Here is a 27,898-nt window from a genome sequence, read left to right on the forward strand (position 1 = left end):
AATCTCTAATATCTCTCTAAAATTCATTTCAGTTTCTTCTAAATCAAATTCCTAACCTCTCTCGTCTATATTTGTAAGACTCCAGATTTTGAAAATTAAATAATAAATTATTTATGATTTGTTTTATTTATTGGAAAGCATATTTTCAGAAATTTTTGTGTTAATTGAATACTTTTAATTATTGATTTAAAACTTTAGTGATTTAAAAACAACGAAAATTTTATATGCGCTAATTTAAATAATTAGATTTTAAACTTTATTTTATAATTTTAAAAAAAATTAATTTGATTATCTCTAATTATTAAATTAAAGTCTTTATTTAAAAAATAAATTGTAAATTAATAATTAAATAATATTTTCATAATTATTATTATTTAATTAAATTTAATTTTAAATTATTATTTTATTACCTTAATTTTATTAAAAATATGTATACTAGTCCTAACTCTTTTTCTCAATTAAAACTCTAATTCTAAATTCCTAATCAAAAACCCTAATTTCCCTTTCCCCAAACCCAGCAGCATACACACACGTACCCCCAACTTGTTAACTCCTCAGTGAGCCACGCCATCCTCTCCTCACCATTCACTCACTCTCACTGGCTCTTGCCTCACCCATCACCCTCTTTCAGTCCTAAGTCCTAACGCACAGCAACAGAAATCAAAAGAAAGAAAGAAAAGAGAGAGAGATCCGAGAATGAGGCTGCGACGGGGAAGAGAGAAGAGAGGAGGGGAAGCTGCTGTCAAGCCGTCGCGTCCAGCTCGCCGTTGCGCCGCCAGCACACCACGTCACCGTCGGGAGTAGAACCGCGAGAGAGGAACGCGAGCCCCTGGCTGAGGAGAGGAGTCCGACACCGTCGCCGAAGCTTTGTCATTGACACTGAGCTTCCGCCGCTGTCGTGCCTTGAACGCCGTGTGGTGGATGCCGGCGCTGCTGTCTGGATCATTGCGGTCAGAGCTGCCGCTGAAGGAAGGCCGTTCAGTCACCCTCATCAAGTTGCATGTGGCTGTTAGAGCTCCTTGTCTCTGCTCTAATCGTCGGAAGTCACCGACGAAGTTGTGGTCGCCCCATTCCACTATTCTTTTTTCATGGTTGTTGAAAACCTTGAGATATTGATGTATTAGGGTTGTGTAAATGCCACTGCAAATTGTTCGATGATATTGCTATTGTGGAGAGTTGTTGGCGAGGCTAATGCCGCTGCTGTTGCTAATCCGGTTTGAGGCTGTTGCTACTGCTGCGAGTTAGAACGAAGTTGGAGTCACGCCTAACCTTGTGGGTTTCGACTAACTGAGGTAGGGAATTTGTTTTAAAAATAAATGTTTTAAGTTATGAATGCCAATAAATATAATGAGTAACTGCAAATGGTTTATGGTTGTTTTGTGTGAATAATTGTTGGAATTGAGTTGAATCATGGTTGTAGTTGGTGATTGGTTTAATGATTTAATGTAGTAATTATTTACGATGTTGTGTATTTTGAAGTTATACTTACTGCTAGTACTTGTTGATGTTGGTTTTGTGTATGGAATGTTGTTATGGCTGTTGGAAATTGATTTGATGAATCAGAACTTGAGATACGTTGTTATAGATGAGATGCTGAAGAATGGATGCTGTGATAATATGGTTACGTTGCACCTATGATATGAAATTGTGATATATTGAATTAAGAGTTCTTCGGCAACTTTGGTTAGTCAAAAGAAAGTTAGAAATGTGGTTTTAGATGAATCCTAGGCTTGAATATAGGATTTGGTATGAGGTTGTTGGAAATACTTTGTGCAGAATTTCTGCAGAAATCTACATAATTGGCAGCAGAACGAATGACTTTTTGGGAGCAGTCCAGACCTAATTTTTAGATGAAACTATTTTTCTGTAAAATTTTAGTGTGTCTTGAATATTCCATAAAAATTTCAGGGAATTTGGCCAAGTGGTTTGGAAGATATGATTTTTTGAAGTTTAGTGGTTGCTGCAGATTTTTCTGGTTTTCTGGTTCTGCAGTACCAACTTCCAAACGCTATAACTTTTAATTTAAACAGAATTTTGAGTTGATTTCAAAAAGATTTTAAAGATCTATCAGTCTATTTTAAGCGAGTACAAGTTTCATGTTCATATCTGTTTTGTAGACTTAGATAAGTCACTTGGAAGGTCGGTTGTTTGCTGGAAACTCTGAACTGGTTTATGAAAACAGGGCTCCACTTCCAATTGATAATTAATTAATCAAATGAAGTGATATGAACCTGAAACTTGTGGATTCTGAAACTTAGGGATGTTGACTGTAATCTCACCAAAATTTATAAGCAACGGATTAGAATTGAAATTATTATGGAATTTATAAAAAACATTGCTGCTGTCTGTTTTCCGAATTTTTGTAAATGCAACGGCAGAATTTTAAAGCTTGCATAAAATTCAGTAAAACCTAACTTAAATTAAAGATTAAGATCTCTAGAGTTACCTTACCAACATGGTTTTATATTAGACAAACTTAGGAAATGAAAAGGAATGTAAGTTACCCTTAAGAAAGGTTAAAGTTAAAGACAATGATATTGAGAGATATAGTGAAGAAAGAAAAATGAGGAACAAGGAATGAAATAAGAGTTGAGAATTATATTGAATGGGCCTTTGTGCCAAACTGCTAATGCGAAAGTGCCCGCCTAACAGATAGCCTAAGGTTGCTAATGCGGGAATGTTCGCCCAACTGATAGCACTGTTTCTTACTGTGATGCACATTATGATGAGGCCTAACTGACACGTGTAACCGTGATGTCAAGGTGTCTGACACACAGTAAAGGAACCATATTCGGGGTTCACTCCGAGTAACGTCGGGTTGCGGGTAGACAAACAACGCATGAGCTCATGGCCTGCGCTAGGAACAGGCATGCATCATATTGTTTGCACATTTGCATTTGATTGTGTTTGCTTTTCTTGTTTCTTTATGATTCTGCTGTTTGTCTTCTTGCAATTTGTTTGTGTGTTGATCTGTTTCTTGTGCTATTAGTTGGTGTATTGAGGTGACTGAGAATTGAGATTTGTTTTTAGTTCGAAAAGTTAAAAAGAAAGGGGTAATTGATTATATGAAGTAAGAGTAAAAAGTATATCTAAAGGTTTAACAAAATAATTTTATTAAGTAAAGTTAATTATTTGCATGTTAATCATTACTTTTACGGTATTCCCACTCCCTACTGAGAACGTGCGGTTTGTTCTCACTCCAAAATCTTCCACCCTTTCAGTGACACAGGTTCGGGGACTCGGTGTGAAGCTGCGGGCGATTATGAGTTTTATTTAAGTTTGTGTTGAGTTGTTTTCATAGAATTCCCTCGCCTTTGTTATTTAAGATTTTATTTTATACAGAGGGATAGGAATTGTATCTGAGTTTCTTTTGAATTCTTTTGTATAATATTTATCCTTATTAATAATTAAGTGATTATTATGACCTGTATGTTCTTTGATGAATGATTTTGATTAATGAGAAACAATATTTTCTGGCATTTTTTTAAAAATTGAAACGCGGTATCGAACTAAAGGCTCAATATTAAATAGTAAATAAGAAAAACAGGTTAGTAACGCCTTGCTTTTTTTTACGATCATGACGTGCTAAAAATTAGAGTATTACATTTATATCAATTGAAATGCAATTTTTGTCTAGTAGATTAATATCCAAAAACTATCAAATTAACCAGAGTGAAAGATCAAGACTTTTCTCCCCATTTCATTCGAACAACAAGCCGACAAGAAGAAAAAATGAAAAGACGCCTTCGTCTTGTCTCCGACTCCTGTAGGTATGTTATCTAGTTTCATGTTTCGATTAATTGGCCTATTGGGGTTCCATTATCAGTTGTTGCATGTGGCTGGATTCGATGTTAACGATAAAAATTTTGGTCTTTATCTCACGTTGATGGATTTGGGAAAAGGGAAAAACTTGCAAAGATGGCGTTTTGGGGGTGGAGATGAAGGGAAGGCATCAAACAAGGGTTTTTTTTTTTTCGTTTTTATAAGCAGCCATGATTTTTTTGGGTGTTACGGTTCCCTGATTTTTTATCTGTTCAATCGTGGTTTGATTTGCTATTTTGCGTGCTTGGTGTTGTGCTTTCTTTCAAGTTATTAATAATGTGACAAATGTAAAGTAGCAATTTCGTTCAAGTTGCCTCCATACTTCGAAAAAGCCGAGCATCGTATAGCTTTGTCTCCGACCTCTATAGGTATGTTATCTAGTTTCATGTTTCGATTAATTGGCATATTGGGGCTCCATCAGTTGTTGCATGTGTCTGGATTCGATGTTAACGATGAAAATTTTGGTCTTTATCCCACGTTGATGGGTTTGGAAAAAGGAGAAAGCTTGCAAAGATGGCGTTTTGGGGATGGAGATGAAGGAAAGGCATAGAAAAAGGTTTTTTTTTTTTTTTTATAAGCAGCCATGATTTTTCTGGGGTGTTACGGTTTTCCTAATTTTTTATCTGTTCAACTGTGGTTTGATTTGCTATTTTGCGTGCTTAGTGTTGTGCTTTCTTTCAAGTTATTAATAATGTGACAAATGTAAAGTAGCCATTTTGTTCAAGTTGCCTCCATACTTCGAAGGTTTCCACTGAAAAAGTCGCGTTTGTGTCTCTAGATGATAAAGTTGAGGCGAAAGAGCAGAGCAAGAACGAAATCGCTTTCATTCTAATTGCTCCAGGTACCTTTCCTTTTTTTTTTCTCTGTCAATTCTACTATGAGACAGAAAAAAATATGAATAAAGTTTTTTTTTTATGTCTGTCACCTAGATGATGTAGTTTTTAAGATAATAATAGTTAACTATAGTGAGAGTACATAAGAAGGACTTAAAGGTTAGTGGCAAAGTATTTTTTTTTCAGATTTCTATTTTTATTCATGTTAAAAAAAATCCTTCTAAATTCGGATGTAATATAGATGTTATGCCTTGATATTTTTTTAGTGTGAATTGCTTTGTCTATATAAAAGGTTGCGTTTGAATTTTGCATAGATTAATACACATTCATACATAATTGGTGTCTGCTAAGAACTGAACATACATACATATATGACTATTTAAATAATGGTATATAAGTAAACAAATTAATTCACTCAATTTTGATTAGTTACTTTAGTGAAATGATTATGAGAATGATGAATACATAGTAAATAATCATAATTTTTGTATTGAACTAACCTAATTAATGTGGTTATCACAACAATCACAGTAGGAATAGAGAATGGGATATGAGGGAGGATCATAATTTCATATGCAATCTCTTGATATCATACTTTTGTTCAAATTTATTTGCAAGCAAAGTTGTTAGTTCAAGTATCGAATTTAAAATTTTCTAGAAATTAGCAGTAAACTCTCAAAAAGTTGGACATGTAAATGGTATTTTAGAGGACTATTGTGATAGTTTAATGGTAGAGCAAGATATGTTACCATCATAGATGTTATAATAAGCAAAGTTGTTAGCATAACTATGCTATCGATAAACATGTTGGTATGTTATGATTAATTTAAGTGTGTTATTTAAGTATGTATAGCAGTTGCTCGTGAAAAGGTGTTCAAAAAACAAGATGTAGGCATGGCTTGTACCAAAAGCAAAAAAGACACATAAGAATAACACTTTCGAAAGAGGATCGCAAAAAAAAAACTGGTGGACCAAAAAAGGTACATTGAATGGTTAGCGGTGAATTAACTATAAACTCGGGTTGTTGTGTTTTAATAGTAAATGTTAAAATTGTCATTCTCCTTCGTTGTCACTTTATGCTTATTATGAATGTCTGTGTAGAAAATACTGGTATCTTTGTGCTCGCCATGTTGTGTGGCTTCAGTTATGAAGAAATTAGGTTCAGACACGGGCAGAGAGAAAATAATAGAGGTGGAGAATATGGAATTTGGCTTGCTGCAATATGTGCATAAATGGGTTATCAACCAAGATATGATGGTGGCATTAGCATCATCATATAGTCGGGATGAAAAGTATTTGATTGTCGGAACAAGAAAAATCTCCATATCAGTTCAATCCATTGCGCGGTATTTTGGACTACCGAACGTTGGCAAGAAATCTCCCAAATAAAATAGGGAGAAAAGAAAAAAATTATCCACAATAATCTTGTTGAGTAGATGTTTTCGGTAAAATTGGCTAATAAAGATTTGAACTGCATCGACTCATTTTGTGTTTGGCAGGGAATAGTTTCAAAATTCCAGAAACACCAGCAGAGCACTGACTTTTTAACAGCTTCACAGGAAAGACACAAGCAGATTTGAAAAGGGATGTTATCACATGCTCGATGCAGTCCGATGACGATAGAATCAATTTTCAGAGACAGTTCAACATGTTGATAGCAGAGTGTTTGTTCTTTCTCTCGCTGAAAGCTACCGTTTCAAGCATACATATATGGGCTGCCATTGATGTATCGAACCCAAGAAAGATATATTGGGCGAAGTTCATTTATGATTTTCTAATTGAAGGAGTTCTGAGGTTTCAGGATGTAAGGAAGAAGACAGTGGATGGATGCATGTTTGCATTACTGGTGAGCTGTATATCTCTAACATTTGATTTGTTGTTTGTTATTCTGTAGTATACCTTGTTTATAGCAATTATTATAACTTTTAGATTATATATCTCCATGCTAACAAGAATAGAGATTTAGGAAGATATAATGGGAGAGAATCGTGGATCAGAGACTGGTCGCTTGCTGATCTGAAGAAGATGGATGAAGAGAAAAGCACATCTCACTCGGTGAGGCATATGATAGATATATAATCTTTTAATAGTGATAAGTGTGAATGATATGTTAATCGAATCACTTTTATTAAGCTCTAATGAAAATAAAACTTATACTTTGCCCACTGTAGGGGCTTCTAAATTTAATTAGGAAGATTTCTACGATACCGAAAAAGCACAATCGTGTATTAAAGAGAGGATGCATTAGGAAAAAAAGAAAGTCTAACAGAAAGACTCGTAAAAAAGCTCCCACGGTAGATGAAACTGAGACCGACATATCGGCTGGTCATGCATCACCTGCTAAATTTGATGAACATCCTTAAAAAAAAGGCAATTCAATTATTTTTTAGTTATAGTATAAAATTTTGTTGCTCTAACCTGCGTCTTTTTAATAGTATTCTAATATAAATATTTTTTAGTTTTTGTGTCTTTTTAATCGTATATAAAGTTTTACCATGTATATAGTAATTAATTATTTATCCAATTTTAGAAGTGTGATATTGATGTTGTAACTTGTAGATCCATCTTTAAAAAACTGTTGGAGCTACTTATGTTGAGCATGGCAATAGACCTTAGACATTTAATACATCTTTTTGTGTTTTAGCATTCACTTCATAAAATAATTTTGAAAACTATGTGTTCTCTCCCTTATATACATAGCTAAAAACCCTTTACTAAGCTGTTTTGGTTTTAATGTGCAACATGGATGACAGTTTGGATGTTATATCTTTCGAATCAGTTAACATCGATAAGGCCACACGAATAACATCAAGTGTCAGCATACATAACATCCAAAATAATAAGACAAAAATTAGCTATTCAAAATACTATTTAAAGTAACTAGTATTGGCATTACTTAGATCTTTATTTAATTAGAATAACGCTCACCAAACTGTCATCCATGTTGCACATTAAAACCAAAGCAGCTTAGTAAAGAGTTTTTAGCTATGCATATAAGAAAGATGACACATAGTTTTCAAAATTATTATTTTATGAAGTGAATGCTAAAACACAAAAAGATGTATTTAAATGTGTAAGGTCTATTGCCATACTCAACATAAGTAGCTCCAACAGTTTTTTAAAGATGGATCTACAAGTTACAGCATCAATATCACACTTCTAAAATTAGATAAATAATTAATTACTCTATACATGGTAAAACTTTATATACAATTAAAAAGACACAAAAACTAAAAAATATTTATACTAAAATACTATTAAAAAGACGCAGGTTAGAGTAATAAAATTTTATACTATAACTGAAAAATCATTGAATTGTCTTTTTTTGGAAGGATGTTCATCAAATTTAACAGGTGATGCATGACCAGCCGGTATGTCGGTCTCAGTTTCATCTACCGTGGGAACTTCTTTACGAGTCTTTCTATTAGACTTTCTTTTTTTCCTAATGTATCCTCTCTTTGATACACAGTTGTGATTTTTCGGTATCCCAGACATCTTTCCAATTAAATTTAGAAGCTCCTACAGTGGACAAAGTATAAGTTTTATTTTGATTAGAGCTTAATAGAATTGATCTGATTAACATATCTTTCACACTTATCACTATTAAAAGATTATATATCTAGCATATGTCTCACCGAGTGAGATGCGCTTTCCTCTTCATCCATCTTCTTCAAATCAGCAAGCGACCAGTCTTTGGTCCACGGTTCTCTCCCATTATATCTTCCTAAATCTCCATTCTTGTTAGCATGGAGATATATAATTTGAAAGTTATAGTAATTGCTCTAAACAAGGTATACTATAGAATAACAAACAACAAATCAAAGATCAGGGATATACAGCTCACCAGTAATGCGAACATACATCCATCCACTGTCTTGTTTCCTACATCCTGAAACCTCAGAACTCCCTCAATTAGAAAATCATAAATGCACCTCACCCAATATATCTTCCTTGGGTTCAATACATCAATGGCAGCCCGTATATGTATGTCTGAAACGGTGGCCTTCGGCGAGGAAAAGAACAAACACTTCGCTATCAACATGTTGAACTGTCTCCGGAAGTTGATTCTATCGTCATCAGACTACATCGAGCATGTGATAACATCCCTTTTCAAATCTGCTTGTGTCTTTCCTGTGAAGCTGTTAAAAAGTCAGTGCTCTGCTGGTGTTTCTGGAATTTTGAAACTATTCCCTGCCAAACACAAAATGAGTCGATGCAGTTCAAATCTTTATTAGCTAATTTTACCGAAAACATCTACTCAACAAGATTATTGTGGATAATTTTTTTCTTTTCTCCCTATTTTATTTGGGAGATTGCTTGTCATGGTTTGGTAGTCCAAAACACCGCGCAATGGATTGAACCGATATGGGAATTTTTCTTGTTCCGACGATCAAAGACTTTTCATCCCGACAATATGATGATGCTAATGCCACCATCATATCTTGGTTGACAGCCCATAAATGCACATATTGCAACCAGCGAAATCCCATGTTCTCCACCTCCATTATTTTCTCTCTGCCCGCGTTTGAACCTAATTGCTTCATAACTGAAGCCACACAACATGGCGAGCACCTAGATACCAGTGTTTTCTACACAAACATTCATAAAATCAGCACAAAGTGACAACGAAGGAGAATGTCAGTTTTAACATTTACTATTAAAACACAACAACCCGAATTTATAGTTAATTCACCGGTAACCATTCAACGTACCATTTGTTGGTCCACCATTTTTTTTTTGCGATCCTCTTTCGGGAGTGTTATTCTTATGTGTCTCTTTTTTGCTCCTGGTACGAGACATGCCTACTTCTTGTTTTTTGAACACCTGTTCACGAGCAACTGCTATATATACTTAAATAACCCACTTAAAAATCAATCATAACATACCAACATGTTTATCAATAGCATAGTTACGCTAACAAATTTGCTTAGTATAACATCTATGATTGAAATATATCTTGCTGTATCATTAAACTATTACAATAGCTCCCAAAATACCATTTATATGTCCAACTTTTTGAGAGTTTACTGGTAATCTCTAGAAAATTTTGAATTCGATACCCTGAACTAACAACTTTACTTGCAAATAACTTTGAACAAAAGTATGATATAAGAGATTGCATATGAAATTATGATGCTCCCTCATATTCTATTCTCTATTCTTACCGTGGTTGTTGTAATAACGACACTAATTAGGTTAGTTCAATACAAAAATTATGATTATTTACTATGTATCCATCATTCTCATAATTATTTCACTAAAGTAACTAATCAAAATTGAGTGAATTAATTTGTTTACCTATATACCATTATTTAAATAGTCATATATGTATGTATGTTCAGTTCTTATCCTACACCAATTATGTAGGAATGTGTACTAATTAATGCAAAATTTCAACGCAACCTTTTATAAAGATAAAACAATTCACACTGAAAAAATATCAAGGCATAACATCTATATTGCATCCGTATCAAAAAGGATTTTTTTTTTTAACATGAATAAAAACAGAAACCTAAAAAAAATACTTTGCCACTAACCTTTAAGTCCTCCTTATGTACTCCCACTATAGTTAACTATCATTATCAGTCAACTATTAAAAAATACATAATCTAGGTGACAGACATGAAAAAAATACTTTATTCAGATTTTTTTTTCTATCTCAGAGTAAAATTGACAAAGAGAAAAAAAAGGAAAGGTACCTGAAGCAACTAGAATGAAAGCGATTTCATTCTTGCTTTGCTCCTTCGCCTCAACTTTATCATCTAGAGACACAAACGCGGGCTTTTCCAACGGAGACCTTTGAAGTATGGAGGCAACTTGAACGAAATGGCTATTTTACATTTGTCACATTATTAATAACTTGAAAAAAGCACAACACCAAGCACGCAAAATAGCAAATTAAACCACGGTTGAACAGATAAAAAAATCAGGAGAACCGTAACACCCCAGAAAAATCATGGCTCTTACAAAAACGAAAAAAAAAAAACCCTTTTTCTATGCCTTCCCTTCATCTCCACCCTCAAAACGCCAAGCTTTTTCCTGTTTCCAAACCCATCAACGTGAGATAAAAACCAAAACTTTCGTCTTAACATCAAATCCAGCCACATGCAACAATTGATAATGGAGTCCTAATATACCAATTAATCGAAACATGAAACTAGATAACATATCTATAGGAGTCGGAGATAAGACTATACGATGTTTGGCTTTTCCAGTAGAGACCTTCGAAGTATGGAGGCAACTTGAATGAAATGGCTACTTTACATTTGTCACATTATTAATAACTTGAAAGAAAGCACAACACCAAGCACACAAAATAGCAAATCAAACTACGGTTTTGAACAGATAAAAAATCAGGGAACTATAACACCCTTTGTTTGATGCCTTCCCTTCATCTCCACTCCAAAACGCCATCTTTGCAAACTTTTCCTTTTTCCCAAACCCATCAACGTGAGATAAAGACCAAAACTTTCATCGTTAACATCGAATCCAGCACATGCAACAATTGATAATGGAGCATCAATATGCCAATTAATCAAAACATGAAACTAGATAACATACCTATAAGAGTCGGAGACAAGGCTATGCGATGCTCCGATGACGAAGCTGCTGGGTTTCCTCCTCTCGTTTTTCTCGGTTTTGGGCTTATGTTTCGAATGAAATGGGGAGAAAAGTTTTGATCTTTCACTCGAGTTAATTTGATAGTATTTTTGGATGTTAATCTACTAGACAAAAATTATATTTTAATTGATATAAATGTAGATGAGAGAGGTTAGGGATTTGATTTAGAAAAAACGGAAATGAATTTTGGAAATGAAATTAATTACTACAAGTATGGAGAAAAAGGTTGAGTGATAAGTATGTTATTGATAAGCAGGTGTACTCCACTCGTTTATCATGAGATTGATATTTATTCTGTGCTATATCTACATTATATACTATTTTTTTGTTACCTAGCACTACTCATATGTATGGACTTTTAAATTCATATCTTATTACGATTAATATAACAAAAAATTATTCGACAAAAAGATGATAAAATTTAGAATTTAATTAAAGTTTGCCTTTAAGGATATGGATATCAATAAATTAAAGAAAAATACAGGAAAATAGTGATAATGATGAACAATATGAATAATAAATTAAAAAAAAATAAAATTTAAATTAAAATCAAATTATTAATTAATTATTTAGTTTTAAATTTTAAAATTTGAAAAATTAAAACTTCACACCATGTATGATTATTCCTAATCTCACCATAACCTTTAATACACATCCAAAATTCGTTGTCATTGTTCTCAGGTCCTCACCTCGCGCCGCTACACCCCCGCCGGTATTTCCACGCCACCCAATCTCCTGCCGACGCTGCCAAAGTATCTCCTCATCCCGCTTGCGTTTGTAACAACATCAGATCACTCCACAGCAGTCCGGTACATCCTCCTTCTTGCTGGTCCCGCTGTCGACCATGCAGACCCCACCGCAGTTCCCTTAGATCAAAATGATGTGGCCGGACCCAGCCATTTGGTGGAAGGTACGCTACCTCCCTTATTCTGGCTACCAAGAGCTTATAATAATCATCACGTATTCACGTGTTTGCTCCTTTCAATTATTATTTTTCAAATAATCAGGTTGGTACATTCAAATGAGGTTCTGGAAAGTGGCAACAGTGGTTTTGAAACTTACACTAAAGAACTACGTAAATTGCAGGCGCATACGTAACCACATTTTTATACGTGCATCATCTTCACATGTCAATTGATGGAGTCCAATTTGGTAGAATAGTTGTTGCGGTGCCATTGTCGGCTACTGCCGCACAAGAGATGCCATCGCGTGTTTTCTATGCTCCACTGCCGTTGTCTCGATCTGTTGTTATCCTTTTTTCATTGTCGTGGTTTTCTTCTATGTAGATGATTATTTTCATTCTTAAATGGATGTTCATTTAATTTGGATTGGATTTAAATAGTTACAATAAAATTTACTGGATATTCATTTTATTAAGTATGTGGATGGTTGGGGAACAATGACACTCATGACCACAGGAGGCAAGAATGATGGCCGGTGAGGGTGCGTTTGACGCCGGATGATTGATGAAGGTGGGCTGACTGACGGTTTGAGAAGAAAAGGAGTGTTTAGGTGAAATGGTTTGGTAAATTAGGATTTTGAATGGTTAATTTTTTTTTTTTAATAACTGAGTGAATTTTTTTATTTAAGTAATTTGGAGAGTGTTTTTTATTTTTTACTTGTATTATGCCAAATTTATAAGCTATTATTTACATTGTTTAGATTTTTCATTGTCTCTTTAGTAAAATTGATAAATTAAGTTGGGTTGATAAAGTAGCTAATTTACTTGTTTGTTTAAGAAAATATGAAGGTTTAAATTTTATTAGCTAACAAAAGTTAAAGTAAATCTAACTTCTTTAATATATTACTATTATCAACATATTTAATATAATAAAAATTTTAAATAATTAAATTACTCCTAAAGATAAGTCTTGTTCGTTAAAATTGTCTTCGAATAATTTTTTAATCAAATTAATTCCTAAAAAATTTAAAATTGATCGTGTTCAACCTTTTGTCAATAGGTTAACGGTGACTGACACGATTAATTTCAAATCTTTTAGAGACTAATTTGATTGAGAAAATTATTCGAAAATTAATTTGACAAACGATCCATTTTTTGGGAATTAATTTAATTATTAATCCTAAAATATTATATAATATTATTAAACATTTCATTTAAACATTTCATTTATAATATATCTAACAAATACCCTTAACAAGATTCTAAATAAAAAATTAAAGACTTTTAGATAAATTGATCGTTCTCAAACTTTTTCTTAAATTCACAATCTAGAAACTAAACTAAAATACCACCTAACGTCTAAAAAATGAACAATTATTGAACTTTCAATGAACAGAATTATTATTGCTATACCTATGACTATGAATTCCAGACCTACAAATTGTTTTACTCAAATTTTTGTTCTATTGTTAACAACAAATAAATCAACAATTTTCGAGTTTTGTTTCACAATCTTAATTTAAGGAGCGGAAACGACTCTTTTTGTGGATATCTCAAAGTCTCAATTGTAGTTTCAAAAGTAAAATTAAAGATGAAAAGAAAACATGCAAGGTGTCGGTGACAAAATAAATTACAGAAATTGAAACAAACAGAAAATTAAAAAGAAGATGAAAGAAGAAACATGAACGTAAAAAAGAAAAGAAGACGTAAAAGTAGAGGAATTTTATTAATAAAAACTGGAAAAAAGCAAAGTACTGTTTGAGTTCAGAGGAATTACTTAAGATTCCCAATTTTACTCTGTGATGCCAAGGGGTTGAGAGCGTTTTTGGGTTTCTAAGTGTTTTCTAAGAAGAACTGAACTGATTACAACGTGTTCCTAAAGCTCTATTTATAGACTAGCCAAATCTCAATGGGCAGTTACTCTTTGTACACCACTTGCAGAAAATTTGAATTTCTTGTAGCTGTTCCCGCATTTCTTGCTTGCTGTTAATTTCAAAATTTAAATAAATAACCAACTATCAAATGATCTAATTTCATTTAAAATAGATATAAATATTATATATAGGAACATTACCAAATAACTAATTATTTCTTTTTATAATTTTCTTATAAAAATTATATTTTGTCTAACATAATGCCCCCAAGATTTCTCACTTGAAGATATGCAATGATTGAAAGTGAGAAAACTTAGTTGTTTATAGACATTTTTCTTATTTTTGATATTGAAAGTCAATTGACATTTTAGACACATCCGTTCGACAGATTAAATGCCTACTAGTGATAGACTTAACCGAATTTCTAAGTCTATAAAATTTTTTACATTAATAGTTGAACTGTCAATGGGGTCTATTCTTTTGTATGAAATTTTTAAGTGTGTCAAATGATATCTGTTCTAATTTTGGCACATTAAATGTGTATCAATTGACCTTTGTTTTGACCTTTAATATTTCAATTAAGAGTTTTTTGACTCACACTTTCATTGTTTTAATTGACACAATTTTCCTAATTTCAGAAGTAACAAAATCTTAACTTCGTGAAGTCGTTTCTTTCATATGTTAAACTCCAGGCGTCAATTAAATTTGATAAAATTTCTAATCCTATAAAATCTCCACACTAACATCTAATAGTTTTGACTCCAAGCGCTAAGAGACTCAACAGAATTTCTAAGTCAATTAGGCTTTTGTATTTATGAAGTACATACCCAAATGTCAATGAGAGATTATTTTTGTCTAAGATTTTAAACTTGACGCATTTTTTTTCTTTAAATAAAACCATTCATATCTATTTTACACATCTCAATACTTTTAAGATTAAATGCCTTGGTGTCAACTGTCAGTGACTTGACTCCAAGATTATACATCTTGAATTCCACATGCATAGTAACATGTACTATTATCAGCAGGAACTTCTTCCACTCCTCCGTCTTCGTTCCAGAAAATCAACTTTTGATGTAGAGTGGATGGAATAGCACCCATTCTGTGAATCCAATCACGTCCCAAAAGCAAGCTAAAACCAGCTTTAGAAGGAACAACAACAAATAGAGTTGGCCTATTGACAGAACCAACCTCAATTGACAGCAGAACCACACCTCTAACAGAAGAAGTCCTTCCATTAAAATCTGTTACCCCAATGCTACTTTTAATCAGCTCTTTTTCAGTCTTTCCAAGTCTTCCCATCATTCTTTCAGGCATGAGATTGACAGCAGCTCCCCCGTCAACTAAAATCTTATTAATTATCCTTCCATCAACACGAGCCTTGATATGCAATGGACGCAAATGCTCCTTGTCATTTTCAGTAGGTTTCTCAAACAATCCTCCACCACATATATTGTCATCTAATAACAAGCATTCACTTCCAGGAAAGACATCATAACAATCATCTTCTAATGAATCTACTTCCTGGACTTGACTATACTCCTCAGGCAGTATTGACACCACAGCTATAGGTTGCTTAACACCAAATATTGCTTCTAAGCTGTCATTAAAATCAGTGTCAAAATTATCAGTAATTAAATCTTCATCCTTTTCTCCCTTGTTTTCACCATTACCCTCTTCCCAACAAGATTCTTCTTGACGTTTTTATTGCACTTAGGGTGATTAGAAGAATTGCCTGTTTCTACAGACTTGGCCATGGTTGGCAAAGGAGGAAAATCTACCCCGTGTCCCTTGTATGGATCCAAAGGAACATACTCAGGTATATTCTCTTTCTGCTCAAAAGTTGTAAAAGGAGAATATTTTAGAATATTTTGACAATTTAACCAAGGAGAATAATTAGGAACCTGCTGCATGTTAGGATTATAACAAGAATAAATTGGCTTTGAGGGAACAGGCACATTTTTTGAAATATATATACTACCTCCGTCTTGTGCATGATTCATGTTCCATAACTGAGACTCATAATACCTAGGCTTAAAAGGTCTAGGCTTCACCCATTTGTTTTTTCCTCTTGCAAAAGCAGTAGGTTGATTCTGCACATTTCTCACATTCTGGACCCATTTATTGTTTGAAATTTTGGCGGGAGAAACTCTTGTCTTTTGAGAAAATCCATCAGGTCTTCCATCAATCATGACCACAGTCTTCATCTTCTGGTTGACGGGTTGTACTCCAGTGTTGTTGACGCACTTGTTCAAAGGAATTTGACTGCCCAACTTTTGTTTTCTCTCGGCTATCTTCCGCTTTAGCTCGTTAGTTTTATTTTCTTTTTCAGCAATCTTCTTTCTCAACTCAGCCTTTTCTTTCTCTTCAACTTTGTACTTTTCAAACTCTTTTGCAGCTTCCTTGTCAAAAACAGCGTTGCACTTTGGGCACATGGCGATGGTGCTGTCAGATTCTTTAATTCTCAACAAAAAATCTAACAGGTCTTCACCAGGACGAGGATAAATTGGCTTCTTGTCTTGCTCAAAGATCCTCAGGTCTTTATTTTCATCTTTAGCACTAACCATTGTGGCATCAACTTCTACTATATTGACTGACAAGTTGAATGGCTCAACATAATTTGAGTCAGCAGCAAATGGTTCAGTGTCCACCTTCATAGTAGTTTTATCCTCAAACTTCAATCTTCCCTCCTCAATTGCTTTTTGTATCAAGTCCCTGAAACGGACGCAATTATTAGTGGTGTGCGAAAATACCTGATGAAACTTACAAAATTTCTTATTCTTTATTTCATCAGCTGTAGGCATCTTTTTTCCTTCAGGTAAAATAAGCTACTTATCTTTTAATAAAACCTCAAATATTTGATCTACCTTAGAAATATCAAAAGAATAAGTCTTATTTTCAACTTTAGAATAAGAAGAAATTTTTTCTTTTCCTTTAACAGGCTTCAAAGATTTGTATACATATAGAGGACCCCCACGTAATTCGGCAATATAAATCTCTTTCTTATCTGAATCACTACTATCAGAAAAACAATCAACATATGCAACATTTTTCGAACTCTTTTTGAAATTTTCTTTTTCTTTCTTAATTTGTTCTATTTGTCTTACTCTTTCAGCTAACTGGGAAAGATCTAAAGTATGTTGATTGACAAGTTTCTTCCTAACTCTAAATTCTAACCCATTAGTAGCCATTTTGACAACTTCAGATTTTGGAATCGGAGTAAAATATTTATTTCTCATGTTTCTAAACCGTGCCAAATAGGTGTCAATGGATTCTCCCTCTGCACGTTTAACAGAGAATAAATCTGTAAGACTAACTTATAATTCACCTCGAAAAAATTGATCATGAAAATTTCTTTCTAACTGTGCCCAAGAATGAATAGAACTTGGTCTTAAATTGGAGAACCATATAAATGCATTTTTTGTTAAAGAAGAAGAAAAATATCTCATCTTAAGATATTCATTAGAAGCTGCTTCCCCAATTTCAACAGTATATCGAGCAATATGCTCTACTGTAGACTCATTTTCTTCTCCAGAAAATTTTGTAAGGGATTTTGGAATTTTCCAACCCCTTGGGAGCTCTGCTTGTTGGACACATTCAGGAAAAGCAGACACAAAATATGGCCTATTTAAGCAACCAACATTAAATTCCAAACAGTTTAAAACTTGTTCAACATTTCTTGCTAGATTATAATGCCCCCTAAGTTGTTTTGCCTAAGTCTTTCTAACATATCATCAGCATTTTGACCATGTCTAGGCATATGAACATCATAATTAGGAATTGCTCCACCATTTTGATTGACATTATCAAATCTTAAACCCTAGTTATCATTTTCTTCTAAATTTATCATAGTAGCAATCCTATTAACTTGCCTATTTAATTGTTCAATTCTAGTGTTTATGTTTTCTAAAAGAGGATTTAAAATTGTCACCATTTGATGAGTTAACATGTTTACTAGATCATGGTGACTTTCATCCATCTGTTGCCTAATATTTGCTAAAGATCCCACAGTTTGACTAGGTTGATTAACAGGCATTGCTCTTAACATGTCAGAAAATATAGGTCTGAAATTTTCTACCCTAGTGACAGTGGATGTAGTAGAATTAGATGCACTGTTATTTCCTGTATTAATAGAATGTGAAAAATTTTGCTGTGATACGTGTGAACCTGACGCCCCAGAAACAGGTACATTTGACATGCCATATGGATTTTGATAAATAGGATTTTGAAAAGTTAAGTAGAGAGGCACAGGCAATCCTTGTGTCACCATGGAGGGGACATACCCCGGTGGCAAGCCATATGGCGGCCACCCCACGGTATTTATGTGAGTTGCATTTAACCCTATATGGGCATGGCCAACGCCATCATGCCTCACTGACATCAAGGTAGGATCTGCATTTGAAATCACAGGAGAATTTTCGGATTCATTTCCTCTAATCTCATCACTAGAAGTAGAAGAAGATGCTGCAGAACTTATACTGATTTTCTTGGCTCTGGACGCACGAACTTACCACTGCGCAACCACATGCAAATTAAAAAAACTCTTGATTTTTCTTTTGACAAACTACAATCTATTGACAAAGTCCTACCAGGCGTGCCAATTTGTTTTACTCAAATTTTTGTTTTATTGTTAACAACAAATAAATCAATAATTTTCGAGTTTTGTTTCACAATCTTAATTTAAGGAGCGGAAACGACTCCTTTTGTGGATGTCTCAAAGTCTCAATTGTAGTTTCGAAAGTAAAATTAAAGATGAAAAGAAAACATGCAAGGTGCCGGTGACAAAATAAATTACAGAAATTAAAACAAACAGAAAATTAAAAAGAAGATGAGAGAAGAAACATGAACGTAAAAAAGAAAAGAAGACGTAAAAGTAGAAGAATTTTATTAATAAAAACTGGAAAAAAGCAAAGTACAAGTGTTTGAGTTCAGAGGAATTACTTAAGATTCCCAATTTTACTCTATGATGCCAAGGGGTTGAGAGCGTTTTTGGGTTTCTAAGTGTTTTCCAAGAAGAACTGAACTGATTACAACATGTTCCTAAAGCTCTATTTATAGACTAGCCTAATCTCAATGGGCAGTTACTCTTTATACACCACTTGCAAGAAATTTGAATTTCTTATAGCTGTTCCCGCACTTCTTGCTTGCTGTTAATTTCAAAATTTAAATAAATAATCAATTATCAAATGATATAATTTAATTTAAAATAGATATAAATATTATATATAGGAACATTACTAAATAACTAATTATTTCTTTTTATAATTTTCTTATAAAAATTATATTTCGTCTAACACAAATATCAACGTGAAAATTCTTCACAAGTGAGCTACTTGGTTATGAACTTATGATGATATGCAATTCAACGGAGTTGGAAAATGAATATTTGACACAATATATTTCACTTACAACATTATTGAAATAATCTATAATTGAATCTTAAATGAGATTGAGCTTCATAATTATCAATGATTAAGACAATAATTATGTTTAAAAAAATATGATAACATTTTTTAGTCTACAAAGAATAATATTACATATTTAAATTTTTTTTGCTAATTAAGTTCAATTAAATTGGTCTAACATAACAAAAATTAATTATAACTAACATTATTTCAAGTTTTATTGTTTAATTTGATTGGATTTGGTTCACAAAAAATTTAGATGGGTAGTATTAGTAGTTTGAAAAATGTTGTAATTTATTTTGGGAAATAGAGGTATCCTATAGTTGAATATCTACTATAAATACGAGGATTTATTTTTTAAAATACTTTTTTAAAAAAAAGAAAAATTATTCTTTTTAAAAGTTGAATTAAGACCATTTATTTAAGAAAAAACTTATTATTTTAATAGCAGTTAATCAATAATATTTAAAAGTGTATATTAAAAATATATTATTAATTATTAATTTAAACAAATTGAATTAATAGCTAAAAGTGTTGGTGAAAATTATTAAACACATTACTATCTATTAATCAGCTAGTTGGATTATAAAGAGCTTGTGTTTTTAGTTTCCATGTCAATAAAAAAAAATATGTGTTTTTGGTTAATGTGCGAAAGAAATTTTAAAATTGTCTGCAGCTCGTTTACAAAGAATTTTAGTTCTATCATTACGCATTAATCTTGCCCTAATATAATTTAAAATTATCCACAACTAGTAAACATGTAATTATGTTTCCTAATATTTTATTTATGTTTCAAAATTATTCCTCATTGAATTATCCGTTTATTTTTTTAGATATGAGTAAAATTATGGGATAATATTCGGTTATTGGATTGTGTAGTCCTCACAATTTTAAAAAAATACCATCTAATTTAATAACTGAATATTAAATTTTTTTTTAATAAAAAAAATAGCCTAAATTATCATCATCATTCATCAATAGGTAGAAGTAACGCATACAAATAGAATTGAAACATCTTTTAATGTTGAGATTAAATTAATAAATTAAACATTAAAAGATATTTTTTTTAAATGTTAATAATTTCAAACATATTTTATTCTACATATAATTTTATTGATGTGAATTTGATAATTAAAAATTGTTAAATAACAATTTTATTTATCTAATTGTTTTCGCCTATTAATTTCACATATAATTGTATTTGAGTATGGTAAAAATTCAGGACTTTACGTGAAATTGATACCTGAGAGTCGTTAAATGAAAATTTAGTTAAATCTGTCAAATCATTTGACGGTTCTCAGGCTGCATTTGTTTCTAAGAACATGATAGGATAAGACACTAAGAACAAGACAGGATAAGACATTAATGGACAAAAATACAAAATTTTGTATTCTTGTATTCTGTTTGGTGATAAACTAGAACAAATTATGAAAATTTTATTTATTCTAATTTTTTTCATTCAAAAATTTGAGATGAAAAATATAATAATAAAAAATATAATTATAAAAAATTAATAAAAATAATGAAAGAAAAAATAAAAAATAAGTTATGTCCCTTGTTAGTGTCTCTGTGTCCTTCCTATCAGGATGGACACAAAATACACTAATTCAGTGTCTCTGGACACATTGTCTCTGTCCATGTTTTCTCTGTCAAACACGATTTTGTGTCTCACTATCTCTGTCTCAGTGTCTTGTCTTTGTAGACAAACGCAACATCAAGTATCAATTTCACGTAAAGTGGACTGCACTTGAGTTTCCATATTTGAGTATTCATTTTTCCCTTTTTTTTTTTTTTTTTTTTTTTGGGTCGGGGCATATTTGCGTTAACGGCTTGCTTGGCGCCGCTCAACGAATAAACGGTCTAAAGAAAATCGCTGAAAATGTAAAAACAGACTTTCAAATAAAAAAATATAAAAAAAATGATAACCATCACCGTCAACGAATCAGAAGACCCACGAAAAGTAGCCGTTACAAAATTAACAAATACAAGCGAGCCAAAAAAAATGCTCCTATTCTCCCTCAAACACTTCATTTCATTTCTTCACTCTAAAATCTCACTCTCACTGTGATTCGAATTCAATTCTTCACTCTCAGAACCCTAACCCTAACACTCTCAACACTCACTATTTTTTAATCTAATGGAAGAGGCAGCAACAAAAGTAGTTGCAACGCCAACCAAAACCACCACATTAATGCAACTCAAATTGCAAAATTCTGAGAATCAAAACCCTAATCTTCCTTCGAAATCGTCCAAATCTCCGAAGCCAAAAGCAGCACCCGCTGTTGTTGTTCGATCTCCTCAGAACCGAATCAGACAGCGTAAGTTCCTCGTGGCGAAGAGAAACAACAACAGCAAAACGGTGTCGTCTTGCAAGTGCAGAGAAGAGAAAGGCGATGATGGCGCCAAATGCCTCTGCGTTGCCTATGAGAATCTCAGGGCTTCTCAGGAAGAGTTCTTGAAAAATCGCCAACAGGAATTGAAGAAGGATTGCGAAGATGAAGAAGAAGAGCTTATTGAAGCAAGCCTCAAAATCCAGGACCTTCGAATCCAGGACAACGAGGAAGAGGTGGAGAAGAATGAAATCGACGAATTGGAATTGGAGGGAAGCTCTAATGTGAAGAGAAGGAGGGACAAGTTGCTGGAAGAAGCGAGAAATAGTGTCCCCGAAACCGGGTTCGGGAAAGTGATGCATTTGGTGAATGCCTTCGAGAAGATTCTATCTATGCCAAAATCAAGGAAGAAGGATCAGAATGAGGAAGAGGAAAAATTCGAAGAGGAGAACGAGAAGAGGGAACACAACGACGAAAATGGACACGGAGAGGGTAATAACGGTCATACAAATAGTTGCAAGGTTAAGAGCAAGGTGATGAAATGGGCATTGCCTGGTTTGCAATTTGAGCAACCTTCTTTCAAAGCACCTGAACTTGAGGTTACTGGTTCTTGTTCTGGTTCTGGTTCTTCCTTGATTTGCGCTTCTGATTTGGTTTTGACATCGGAGAACCTTGGATTGGACTCAAGGATCTCGGTTTCTTCTTCCTGGGATAGTAGCCATGGAAGGTTCGATTTTGATTTTTTATTTGCTTTCGTCCATCGTGTTTTGTTTGCTGACATTTGTTGATTGTTCATTGTTGCAGTGTGTCTAGTAGGACTTCAGCTACTGGGGGTAGAAGGAGTAGGAGAAATGTAAGATTTACTTTACATTATGTTAAAATTTACATTTAAGCACTAACGAAATGATGATTATCAAAAACTTGTTCATGATTCACCTAATTGGATTTTATGGTATGGTAATTTTTCCTTTTTCATTCCTTTCTTCAGAGCTTGGATTCGAGTGGTGCTTATGGAGGAAGGAGGTGGAAGAAGAAGCAGCCGCCAAAAGTCACTAACCAAAAACCATTCAAGCTAAGAACAGAAGTAAGTATTGATTGAAGTGTGAAAGAATTAAAACTTTTTTAAAAAAATAAAAATAAACTGCTTTAAAGTTTAGAAACTAATAAATTGTTTTGATAATGCAATTGCTAATGCAGCAAAGGGGGGAATTGAAAAAGGAAGAATTTATGAAGAAGGTGCAGGAGATAATGACGGAAGAACAGAAGATGAGGATTCCTATAGCACAGGGCCTTCCATGGACAACAGATGAACCAGAGGTAAGTTCAGTTTTTGTTATGAAATTCTTGTGGTGTTAATGCAGCACCACCAATTATATGCTACCTTTGATATGATGAGCTTCTTAGTAATAGCATTCCTTTGGTCCTTCTGTTGCAGTGCTTGGTAAAACCTCCTGTTAAAGAGAGCACCAAGCCTATTGATCTTAAGCTTCACAGTGATGTCCGAGCAGTGGATCGAGCTGAATTTGATCAACAGGTGCATTTTCATTTTTATCTATTTCTATATTGTGCCGTTACTGCTATTATTGTTAATATTATTAGGATTTTGTTGATAAGTGTCATTACACATGTAACAAGCCATTTATTGAATACAAAACTTTGAAATAGGGGCAAGACTCTTACTGTTGTTGTTGTTGTTATTGCACATCATAGTACTACTTGTCTTCATGTCAAATGTAGAACAAATATGACTGAATTTGAATGTTCAATTATGTAGGTAGCAGAAAAGATGAGCTTGATAGAACAACTCAAATTGGAAAGAGAAAGACAGCAGAAGGTACAGTATTGAGATTTTTTCACCCAAACATGATCATGGGATATTTTGATAGAAGTATGAAATTTTGGTCCCAACCATTGAATTGGGCCCCAAAATGCTGATGCCTTTTACGTTACTTCATTATAGTTGGAAGAAGAAGAAGAAATCAGAAGGTTGAGGAAGGAACTCATTCCGAAAGCACAACCAATGCCTTATTTTGACAGACCCTTTATACCAAGGAGGTTTGATCTAGTTCTCTAGCTTCATAATTAATGGCTTCATTGGAAGACAGACATTACCTTATAGGGTTCCTTTAACAGTTTTTTTTTTATTTTATTTTATTTTATTCACGTTATTTTTACTTCCTTTGCTTTCTTTAAATAATATATGTATAATTTTCTCTTTTTCGGTGCAAGGTCTACGAAGCATCCAACAATACCAAGAGAACCCAAGTTTCACATACCACAACATAAGAAGATAAAGTGCTTGTCATGGAATGACTTGAAAATTTATTGATGCGAAATGAACATATCCGTTCATTTTTGTGCCTCCGTTAGTGCAATGATCTTTGTACTGTGATTAAAAAGAGTGAGATAGGGGTGTGCAAATTGACTTGGACAAATAGGCATATTCTTTTCATCCAAATGAAATGAATTTATTTTTTAAATTTAGTGTTGTGTAATTACTTTGATTATCTACGCAAGATATTAATTCAACTGTTCAAAACAAAAGCAGTGATAAAATTAATTGGTAGCCAATGAGTTATAGCTCAAATGGCATAGTCTTCCCATACTCAATTAAGAGATTGCGGGTTCAAATCTCTTATCTTTGGTAAAAAAAAGATAAAATTAATTGGTAAAAACACTTGATGAGAGTAGTACAATACTTGTTTTCAATGGTTTTTTTTTTTTCCTCTCAATGGCATGTTCTACTTACTTGCGTATAAACAAAAGAAAAAACTGATTTTTTTTGTTGACGTTTGGATAGCTGGTGGCCTGTGCCGGAAGGTGTTGCTCCCTATCCTCGGAGGTCTTGATTGTTTTTTATGATTTCCTCGTTGGACAAAAATATTTACTAATTTAGTAAAACCACACTACAACTCAAAAGCCTTCTCTTCCACTCTCTCTAAAATTCACACACACTCTAGAAACATCACAAATGGGCTCAAATAGCAAGCACCTCCCACTCCCGCCACAAATCACCATTTGTAGGAATCGGTGTAGCCGTGTAGGCATATCAGATAAATCTTATTCTATTATGTTATACAACCAAATCAAATTCAAATCAACTCGATGCTTTTTGGTAAGCAAATTTGAGCAACTTGAGCATATTTGCTCCTAAATGGTATCAAGTTTATTCGATTTAATAATCCCATATTAATCAACTTGGATTGGTCGAGTGATCAGATCACTCATCCGCTTAAGCAACGTGTCGGGGGTTCAAATCTCGCCTTGTGTATGCAGCAATCCATTGACCAGCAACAAATCTTTAAATGAAGCTCCGATCCACGACGGATTAGTTCTTAGCCTGTCCGGCTAGAGAAAACCGTGGGCAACCAGGAAAGATAAAAAACTCGAGTATAAACACCTCATATGCAATGTTGAACTCCCATTTCCATACTGTCCAGCTTTTCCAATTTATTGGTGTTTGTTTTCTTTGGGATTAGGCCCCTTTGTATTACCCAAAAAAGCCTTATTGCTACATAAGTACATATCAATCTACGTACCCTCCACACCTTAAGACTCTCTCCTTAAGAATATATAAGAAAACCCATTGACAATATTTTTTTTTTTGTATCGTTGGAACTAAATCCTTGAATATCTATCAAAAGTAAACGCCTAATCTGTGGTTGCGGAGTTTACCTTTCAATAGGTAAAAAATTGGCCAAGAAACACCTAGTGGTCATAGTGGTCATCGTTACCCATTAAGCATTAATGCATTATAGCTGGAGTATAGAATTGATTTGGGCTTTGGCCCCGTTTACCAAAAAATATAAAAGAAAGGCAATAATCTCTCAGAATGGCTCGCGCAATGCGCATTGCTACATGTTAGTAATTAACAAAAAACTTATTTTACCAAAAAAAAGAAAAAAACAAAAAACTCGTAAATGGTTGTGAATTTGTGATTAATGATTATGTCAATGCTGTACTATTTGGGGCACAATGTGCTTTAATTATATTTTATCAAAAAATAAATAAGCAATATTAGGCTAGTTTGCAAGAGGGCAAGTATCAATCAAAACTGGTCCGATATCCTTCAAAATGACTAGAAAATAAAGTATTAATTTAAATCAAAACCTTAGCGATCAAAATTCCAAACTAAAAAACAATAAATATAAAGAAAAACAAATATGAAAATCTAAGAAAATTGGCCTGTTCAATACTTAATTTTGCGTTGATGCCATCTACTATTCAGCAAACTTAAACCCTAGATGATATGATATGCAAAGCATCATCAATTCTCACTAAGACACCACTCAAGGGGCAACAACAATGCGACCAGCAACTTGATCGAGATCCCGTCGGCCATTGGAAGTGATTCTTCTACCACTGCAATGCAAAAAACACAAATAAGTCAAACTATCTTTACAAGAACCAATGATGAATACAATAGCATTGATCTGTTTTCGGCATATAACATTTCAACAAAACTTACCCTTTTAACTCCTGCTCAATAATGCCCATCTTTTGCAATTGTTTCAGAATGTGTCTGGCAATACTGCCGCTACTCCGGCAGAAATGTGGGGGGCGGCTTCCATTTCTCTTACTTCCACCATAGATCCTCTTAAACGCACCAACACCAAGACCACCTCTCAAGTAGATCTTTCTTGCCATGGAGGCTGTAACCAAGGTTGATCTCCATCAGTCTAACAGTAAATATTTACATTTAACAACAGAATAAATTATGTGACACTGCGAGCATTCACGCTCAATTATAAGGAATCTCCACTTTGTTAAACGAGTAAACTCACCAGATCTAACATAATACCAGTCAGGATCATAAGGAGCCAGTTCCTTAAACTTTGCAGTCTTCACAATATCTGTCCACTCAGGCAGCTCCATCTGTTAAACAATCACACACAAAGAACGCAACAATTAAATAAACACCTACAACTTCATTTAACAAAACAAGCAGAAAGGCATCGATAGGCATTAACCAAAGTGCCACAGCAAGCACAAACACAATACACATACGAAAATATCAAAAGAGCAAAAGAAAAGGTATTCACCGAGACTAGAGTGTAAATTGATTAAATTCCAAGCCAATCACGTAAAATTGCAAACTTTAACCTACCAATAATCTAATATAGAATTATTTGAATTACATCAAAATTCACACCAAACCAATCAGCCTTACAATTACAATCGAATTACAAACAACAAAAAAGGCAAAATAAACATGAAAAGCTACCATCCTCCTCAATATAAAAGCCATTTATTACCACACTAATTAAACTGCTACTCGATCAATATATGACATAGAGTTCCAAAAACCCAAACTTTTCTCCCCAAATTACACACAAAGCAAGGGTTTGAATCTGAGAACATTCATCAGAAAATAGACTCACTCAACGTAATGACAGCTACCAAATATAATTTCGAACAACACAAACGAAATTGACCAATGTAAAACCTAAGAAAAGGGAACGAGAACGAATTTATTTATTAAAAAAAAAAAGATCGTACCTTGCCAGAACGCTTGAGGTGAGAGGCATAGGCCTTGACGAATTCGTGAGGCGAAACATCCTTGACTGTCCTTGCGGTTGCCATGGCTGAACTCAACCGTCGTTCTCAAGCAACGCTGATCTCACTTCTGAGTTCTCAACTTCGCAAGGGTTTCAACCTTCAAGTGATCCCTTCTTCGTGGTTTATAAATGGCAGCTCTTAAAGTAGGGTTTTATTTTCGGGTATGGGCCTTTTGGGCTTTTCATTCTTTTCATAAAGCCTGTTTAACTTGAGCAAAATCCAAAAAGACCAACTTTCAGCTCATATATTTAAATCTCTTATGTTAATCAGCATATTAGCATGAGACTGAATTCCCTTAATTTTTTTTCTTCAATTATTTGATAAAATGTGATGTATAATCATTTAATATTTTTTTATATATTTTTTGTTTCATTTAAAGAATGTAAAGTGAGAAATTAAATTTTACCAAATAATTTTAAAAAAATATTGAACAAATCTATTCCCAATTAGCACGCACATGTTATCAACCAATTAATAAAGAGTCAAAGTTCTGTGGTTTACATTGGGTTCTATATTTACTACTTAATTAATTAATGAGGAGTGCTAGGGGTCA

At 33.5% G+C, this 27,898-nt stretch overlaps 3 protein-coding genes and 2 long non-coding RNA genes across 7 annotated transcripts in view; 3 read left to right on the forward strand and 2 right to left on the reverse strand.

The window, feature by feature from the left end:
• LOC112782724 (UDP-glucose 6-dehydrogenase 1) overlaps positions 1-27,898 on the reverse strand; it is a 48,763-nt gene that overhangs the window by 4,758 nt on the left and 16,107 nt on the right. The gene's annotated exons all lie outside the window — the stretch shown is intronic.
• Positions 516-6,820, forward strand: LOC112783924 (uncharacterized). 3 transcript variants are annotated; one of them, XR_011878740.1, is made up of 5 exons: positions 516-1,292; positions 3,672-3,770; positions 4,601-4,663; positions 6,155-6,501; positions 6,622-6,820. It is a non-coding gene; the product is annotated as an uncharacterized lncRNA (long non-coding RNA). The 3 variants fall into 3 exon arrangements; XR_011878741.1 differs by having other exon boundaries at positions 6,207-6,501; XR_003193651.3 differs by lacking the exons at positions 6,155-6,501; positions 6,622-6,820 and adding an exon at positions 5,500-5,711.
• Positions 11,319-12,946, forward strand: LOC140182702 (uncharacterized). Its single transcript, XR_011878742.1, has 2 exons — positions 11,319-12,186; positions 12,284-12,946. It is a non-coding gene; the product is annotated as an uncharacterized lncRNA (long non-coding RNA).
• On the forward strand, positions 21,458-24,266 carry LOC112782936 (microtubule-destabilizing protein 60). The gene is made up of 8 exons (XM_025825617.3): positions 21,458-22,513; positions 22,591-22,639; positions 22,775-22,870; positions 22,984-23,103; positions 23,222-23,320; positions 23,561-23,620; positions 23,747-23,841; positions 24,016-24,266. Exons 1-8 carry the CDS (start codon positions 21,594-21,596, stop codon positions 24,113-24,115), a joined length of 1,539 nt encoding a protein of 512 aa, XP_025681402.1. The 5' UTR covers positions 21,458-21,593; the 3' UTR covers positions 24,116-24,266.
• Positions 25,829-27,567, reverse strand: LOC112782939 (small ribosomal subunit protein eS19z). The gene is made up of 4 exons (XM_025825620.2): positions 27,286-27,567; positions 26,571-26,661; positions 26,255-26,438; positions 25,829-26,148 (listed from the first exon to the last, which is right to left on the reverse strand). The coding sequence occupies exons 1-4, from the start codon at positions 27,367-27,369 to the stop codon at positions 26,076-26,078; spliced, it is 432 nt and encodes a 143-aa protein (XP_025681405.1). The 5' UTR covers positions 27,370-27,567; the 3' UTR covers positions 25,829-26,075.

This window comes from Arachis hypogaea, chromosome 20, assembly GCF_003086295.3.
Source record: "Arachis hypogaea cultivar Tifrunner chromosome 20, arahy.Tifrunner.gnm2.J5K5, whole genome shotgun sequence".
Taxonomy (NCBI): Eukaryota; Viridiplantae; Streptophyta; class Magnoliopsida; order Fabales; family Fabaceae; genus Arachis; species Arachis hypogaea.